This window comes from Macadamia integrifolia, unplaced genomic scaffold, assembly GCF_013358625.1.
Source record: "Macadamia integrifolia cultivar HAES 741 unplaced genomic scaffold, SCU_Mint_v3 scaffold2320, whole genome shotgun sequence".
NCBI classification, from domain to species: domain Eukaryota; kingdom Viridiplantae; phylum Streptophyta; class Magnoliopsida; order Proteales; family Proteaceae; genus Macadamia; species Macadamia integrifolia.
In genome coordinates, this window is record NW_024868636.1 from 1 (window position 1) to 7,606 (window position 7,606).

The window sequence follows — 7,606 nt, forward strand, 5'->3', positions numbered from 1 at the left end:
CTCTCTATTTACTCCATCAACATGCCTATGTGTTACTGCTGCCCTGATGCGGAGGATTTGGATTCATTTCCGATGTAAATTTTCTGATGTGCTTCCATTGGCCTTCACGCATATGAAGTGGAAATATTTCTCTAATCTTTAATTCGTTTTCGTAGGGTTTTACATATGGCAAAAAAAAAAAAAAAAAAAGACCAAGTTTTTATCAATAGACCAAAAATGAAGACCAAATTTTCCTTTAATCATGGTCAAGGGAGAGGTATCCCCAAAATTGTGACTTCATATTATAGTGGGGTCAAACATTTATTACCGTGGGTGACCCTTCACCTTCATGTCATGGTGAAGAAAAATCTACCGGAAAAAAAAAAAAAGGTATGGGGAAGAAAAACTTCCCACATGATAAAATGTTGAAAATATCAAAACCAGGAGGCTCGAAGTATTGCAACGACCTACGTCGCCCTTGCGTTGACATACATTGTGTGTGTGGCTCAGACAAAAGTTTGAATAGACAATTGTACGGACGAGAGACGTAGGAGAACAATCTCATACATGAACAATCTCATATTGGACTACCATCTTCTTGGGAACTCCGAATTTATTTTGGAAAGTTAAACATCTCTATCTTATGGTCCACTGCCTTGAAGTGCACGGTGGTGCTTTTACAATTCAATTCTGTAATTTGGTAATAGCCTTATAAGCTGCAGAATACTTCCCACGACTGTGAGGACTAGTGGTTTGACTTCTTCATTCTACAACCGTGATTAGAACGTACACCCTTGACTGTTCTTATCACTACTAACAATAAAAAGGGGCCGAAAGACAATTGTATATGTAGCTCCCACACCCAACCAAGTGACTACTACTCTATTCATCCAATTCTCATGGCTTCTGTTATTACCTTTTTGTTTCTACTACTACTCTCTTCTGCACTTTATGTTTCTGCAGCGGTAGAAGCTCAACAAATTAGGTCATCCAACATTAGCTTAGGTTCTTCTCTCTCCCCTGCTTCCTCCTCCACCAATTCATCATCATGGCTTTCTCCTTCTGGTCGATTTGCCTTTGGATTTTATCCACAAGGAAATGGGTTTGCCATTGGAATTTGGTTTGCCCAAATACCTCAACTTACTGTGGTATGGACAGTAAACCGAGACGATCCACCTTTGTCTACCAACGCTACTTTGAACCTCACAAGAGATGGTAGATTGATCCTCCAACCCACACAACAAGACCAACCTAAATCTATTGGTGACGATTCAAAGTCTGCCTTTTGGGCTTCCATGCTTGACACAGGCAATTTCGTTCTATATAATTCAACCGGAAGTATCATTTGGCAAAGTTTTGATCACTCCCCCACCGATACCCTTCTCCCAGGTCAGCGGCTAACGGCAGGGCAGGAGCTGTTCTCTAGTTTATCAGAAACCGACCACTCGACTGGAATTTTCCGGCTCAATATGCAGCATGACGGCAACCTTGTTCCATACCCCATTAATACTCCAGACACAGCCCCATATTCATATTGGACATCATGGACGGATGGGCAAGGAGACAACTGTTCATTAAATCTTGATGCTGATGGATTCCTGTATTTGCTGAATGGTACCGGTTTCATTATAAAGAATCTTTCTTCTGGTGAAACTCTCATCAACAGGAACGTTTTCTACCGCATGACCATCGACGTTGATGGGATCTTCAGACTCTATTCAATTAATCTGAATCAGAAGAGCAGTTGGTCCATTAGATGGGTATCATCAACAAATAACTGTGACCCCAAAGGCATTTGCGGATTGAACGCGTATTGTACTCTCAGGGATCAACGGGCCGTATGCAACTGTATTCCTGGTTTCAACTACATTAACGAGAGTCGCCAAAGTTTTGGTTGCCAAGCAAAATTAGAAGCTGAGAGCTGTGGAAATGAAACACAAAATAGCAGCAATTCCATATCTACGTTGGAGAACATCTCATGGGAAGATGATATATATTCTTCAGTTTTATCATCCCAAACTGAAGGAGAATGCCACGATGCTTGCTTGGCAGATGGTAACTGTGAGGCTGCAACTTTTAAAGACCAGCAGTGCCGTAAACAGAAGCTCCCATTGAGATACGGAAGAATGATAGTAGATACTTCCACCACTACTACCATCACTTTTGTTAAAGTCAGCAGGAGTTGTAGCCCCACCACTCCAAGTGATCATATGGGAACCAAAGAAAGCAAAGGTGGGCTAAGTACTCAAAGTATCTTAATTATCTGCCTTGCATCGACTGCCATTGTATTTATGGTATTAGCATTTTCTGGCTTTCTTGTTTACCAAAACCGTGTCTGGGAGTATAAGAAGATCTCAGATCAAGAGGCAAAAAATATAGGATTAGTTGAAGAGATCGGACTTCGATCATTCACATATGGTGAACTGGAGAAATTTACAGAAGGTTTCAAAGAAGTGGTGGGTAGGGGAACTTTCAGCACTGTTTTTAAAGGCACCTTATCAAATGGCATGAGGATCATAGCTGTCAAGAAACTAGACAAAGTATTGGATGAAAGTGAGAGAGAATTTCAAACTGAAATGAGAGTGATTGCCAAAACCCACCACAGAAACCTAGTTCAATTGCTTGGTTATTGTTGTGATGGTCCAAATAGGCTTCTGGTGTACAAGTATATGAACAATGGATCACTTGCGGATTTTCTCTTCAAATCCGAAAGACCACCATGTTGGTACGAAAGGGTGAATATCGCTCTCAACATAGCTAGAGGTATCCTCTACCTACATGAAGAGTGTGACACCCAGATCATCCACTGTGACATAAAGCCTCAAAATATACTCATGGACGAGTACCGATGTCCAAAGATTGCTGATTTTGGATTATCAAAGCTGTTAAAGACAGACCAAACTAGAACTCAAACTGGGATCAGAGGGACCCGAGGGTATGTTGCACCTGAGTGGCACCGGAACTTGCCTATTACAGTTAAGGCAGATATTTATAGTTTTGGGGTCCTGTTTTTGGAGTTAATATGTTGTAGAAGGGGCATTGATATGAATGTTCCAGAGGAAGAAATCATTCTCACAGAATGGGTCTACAACAGTTTTGAGACTGGTGAGCTTGGTAAGCTGGTTGGTGAGGAAGAGGTGGACGAAAGAAAACTGGATAGAATGGTTAAGGTCGGAATTTGGTGTATCCAGGACGACCCCTCACTTCGTCCTTCCATGAAGAAGGTAGTCTTGATGTTGGAAGGGACTGTAGAGATACCGGTTCCTCCTAGTCCCACTTCTTTTCTGAGTACCATGTAACCAAGTCAAAGTTGTGTAATCTTGAAGCCTTGTCCATTATTTGTTGTAGCCTATATGCTATTGTTCTGAGATCGTCTGCATGATTTTTAGATTTTCAAGCCACCTAATAAGATTAGCTATTTGTAATAAAGTCTTCTCTTTTTATTTTTTTATTTTTTTGGGGGGTGGGGGTGTGGGGTGTGGGGTGTGGGGTGTGGGTGGGTTTAAAAATTTGTAACCAAGTTAAAGTTGTGTAAATTGTTAATTTGATTTTTCTTTTAATTTATATCTCTAGTGTTCTCTTGTATTAATGCTGGATCAACTTTCCGAACTTACCTGCAAATTTAGATATACAATATAAGGACTTATTCATTAAGCCCATGATCAGCTTGTTTGAAAGAGTGGTGATCAAGAAAAACATCTGAATAGTATTGTCAGAAAGAGTTATTATATTAAGAAAAACTTTTCCTATTGGTACGTTTGGCTAGTAAGAAAAACTTGACGTGGTTTTAAATACTTTACTCTACGGACCGAGAAGATTGCAACGAGTCCTGTTTAGAAGACTAGTTGCCGTCTTGCAATGTTTGGCGATAATGGGGTGTGCAAGAATTTAAAGGGGGTAATTACTATCTTTCCCCTGCGCTTAGCTTGTATTTACTAGAAATTATTTACCTTAAATTTTCATTATATGATTTTTTTTTTCTTTTTTTTTAAGCTATAGATCAGAAAAATGTATATTAAAGAATATAAGAAAAATATGTACAAGATTAACATCTAGGACAAAACAAAGACTAATATATAATCTTAAGTTTCAGTTCAATTTTGTCAAGCATTAATTTGTTTCTTTCATTCTCTTAAAACAATTGGATTAATTTAAATCATGATTATATTCGAATGAGTCAATTAGGGAAATGAAGTGAAGTAATCGGTTGCAAGGTGAAATAGAGAGGTAAATTATTGGACATGTTCAAACACCAGGAGCATGCCTACCATGCTAGCAGCAGCCAGAGATGTCGGGATGTAAGTCCTTCCGTTGTTAAATTAGTGAGAAATAGGTAAATAATTGGATATCCAAGTAGTTGGAGAAGGACCGGATTCCTAGTTTGAACCATACAAATGCAATCCACACAAGATGCTCATGATGCAGAATGACAGAGACAACTCTACAAATATTGGGATTCAGAAATCAATACGAATGGTCCAGGAGACAACGAGACATCAAAGCTTTGATGATGATGGAGACTTGTATTTGTTTGGTAGTGCCAGTGTCCCCGTATGGAATCTATTAGAGAAATGAACGAATTTAAGAGGATAGACACTAGTGCTTTTACAGTATTCAATACTGTTGAATATGTGACTAGAACAACCTTATTTTTATGTATAATTCACTCACTTGGATTAGTCGAGGTGTGCATAAGCTGGCCCGAACACCTTGGTTAAAAAAAAAAAATAGAAAAAAAATGTTGAATAAGCCATTTTACAATGATGTTTTAGTATCTGACTTGAAATGTTATTATAATATTTTTTAATGATTGTTTGTTATTTATTTTACATGGTTAAATTATTTAAATCAAAGGCATATTTAATTATGTAGTACCCTATCATTTGGTTGTGAATGTAGACCATACATGGAGCTGAGTTCCACAAATGCATGGGCATATGTATTTATCCAAGTCAACAAAAGATGGTCTCAAGATATTAAAAATTGGGGGAAGACCCCCTCCACCGCTCATTGCAATTTTGGGCCTTGGAGGGGGGCATTATGGGGACACATTGACCGAACCCTTGGTGGGAACTCCACTGTTTGTGGTGACTGCTAAGTTAAAGTGATTGAAGGGCCATTTAAAAAGTTGGGCCAAAGAAAAATTTCCTGATGCTAATGTTGAGGTTAAAAGAACTAAGGATCTTCTTGATGAGGTCTTAACCTCTACTGAAGATAACGGGATTACTGATGAGTTATTTGCGGCTGAATGTTACTGCAAAAAAAGAGTATGCTTCTGCTTTGGGTTTACAGGAAAAGGTGTGGTCAGAAAAATCTAGAATGAAGTGGCTGAGGTGTGGGGACCGTAACACAAAATTTTTCCATATGATGACCAAGATCAGACGAGGGAAAAATCACATAAAAGAGATCCAGGATGGGGCGGACCAGGTTGTGTCTGATCCCAGTGAGGTTGGTCATTTTTTGGTAAATCATTTTGAGAACTTCCACAAGAGATGTGGGGATGTTGCTAGATCTGATATTCTAGATTGTATTCCAGCGCTTATTTCTGATGAGGAGAACTCTTTTTTAATGTCTTCTCCTTCGGTGGATGAGATCAGGGTAGCAGTTTTTGATCCGGATCCTGCGAGCGCTCTAGGTCCTGATGGATTCCCAGGCTGTTTCTATCGTACATGTTGGAGTGTAGTGGGGCCGGAGGTCTGTGTAGCGGAGGAGAATTTTTTCACTGAGGGGATCATTACTAAGGGGATCAACTCCAATTTTTTGACGCTAATCCCTGTCTTGGGAATATTTTTTTCAAGATTATACCAAAGATATTGGCTATGCGCATTTCTACTCTGCTGCCAATGTTGATTTTTGAGGAACAACGGGCATTCCAAAAAGGTAAAGTTATATCTTCAAATATTTGCATGGCTTCAGAATTAGCCAATTTGATGCATTCCAAAGCTTTTGGTGGACGTTTAGCTTTAAAACTAAATATTCAGAAGGCATATGATACTCTGGATTGGATGTTTCTTTTGATGTCATGATCAAATTTGGTTTCTCTCAGATTCTTATTGATCGTCTTCATCAGATTTTATTCTCTATCTGTCTGTCTATCCGGGTGAATGGAGGGCCGGTTGGGTCTTTTGGGGTTGAGCGAGGTCTGCGTCAGGGTGACCCTCTCTCTCCCATATTGTTTATTATTACTGAGGAGGTAATTTGCTGTGGTCTTCGTGGTCTTATAGTGGAGAAGAAAGTCCGTCCCCTGCCTGGTCCCAGGAATGTATCTCCTCCCTCTCATTTTCTTTATACGGATGATATTTTTATTTTTATTAATGCAGACATCCATGGAGTAAAGCAGCTTTGAAGTTTTTTAGACAAGTACCAATCATATTCTGGCCAAGTTATTAGTATGGAGAAAAGTAAGTTGTTTCTTGGAAAAATTCCTTCTTGCTATTCCAGAATGTAAGTTCCCCACTCGATACTTAGGATGGAAATCTTTAAAGGAAGGGTGAAGAAGGACCTTATCTTACCTTTGATTGATAAATTTAAAGATCATTTATCTAGGTGGAAGGGCAAAATGCTATCTATGGCTGGTCGAGTGGAGCTCGTAAAGTTTGTGATGCGGAGTATTCCCATTCATAATTTTTCTGTTTACCTTTTTGGCCATCGTCTTCTATTACTCTAATGGAATGATGGATCAGGAATTTCATTTGGATGGGCGAGGCAGAAACCTCAAAATCCATAACAGTGAAATGGTCAGATGTATGCCGTCCAAAGGTTGAAGGTGGGCTGGGAATCCGCTGGGAATCCGTAGACTGCGAGATGCCAATTTGCCTATGCTAGCTAATTTGGCGTGGTATATCAAGTCAGACAAATCCTTGGTAGCGTCTTTTTGAGAGGTCTTTTTTTAATGGCATCGGGTTCTCCCAAAAGATTCTATGTTCGCTTCTCAACATGGCCTGGTATTAAGAAGATTTGGGGATTTGTGGAATCCAAGGAAAGATGGATTGTGGGTGATGGGGTAGACATTTCGTTCTGATTTGATCGATGGTTTTCAAAAACTTCGATTAGAGATTCAGTAGGGCTGGTTGGTGATCAGTCTTTGGAAGCAAAAGTCGCAGATTGTATTTCTAATGGAAAGTGGGATATTCCGCAGGTGTCTTCTCCTACATTGCAAAATATTTGTGATCAAGTTCTCAAGTTCCCCCTTCCAACGGTCTGTCAGAATGACAAGCGAATATGGTCACTTATTCAATCTAGTTCTTTCTCAATTCGCTCGGCTTGGGAAGGGCTTCGGCCTAGATCATCTTGCGTTCCTTGGCATTGTATGATTTGGGCGAAAGGCATCTCTCCTCGAGCTTTTGTGCTTGGTTGGAGGATAGCTCTGGGCAGAATTCCTATAGATGATAAGGTTAGAGCATGTTCTATCCCGTTGGTCTCTAGATGCGAGCTTTGCTATGCTGAATTTGAATCTCTTAACCATATTTTCCTGAATTGTGCTTATTCGGTTATGGTTTGGAAAGAGATCACTCTTTTTTTTTTTTTTTGGAGTGCACTGGCTTGGCTTTCCTTCGATTCAGGAACTTTTCTTGTGGTGGAAAAGGAAGACTCCTGCGTCTCCCATCAAGAAAATCTGGATAGCGTC

At 39.7% G+C, this 7,606-nt stretch overlaps 1 protein-coding gene across 1 annotated transcript; it reads left to right on the forward strand.

The window, feature by feature from the left end:
• Window positions 1–859: 859 nt before the first annotated feature.
• Window positions 860–3,405, forward strand: LOC122066289 (G-type lectin S-receptor-like serine/threonine-protein kinase LECRK1). The gene has a single exon (XM_042630107.1). The coding sequence runs from the start codon at window positions 879–881 to the stop codon at window positions 3,276–3,278; it is 2,400 nt and encodes a 799-aa protein (XP_042486041.1). The 5' UTR covers window positions 860–878; the 3' UTR covers window positions 3,279–3,405.
• Window positions 3,406–7,606: the final 4,201 nt, after the last annotated feature.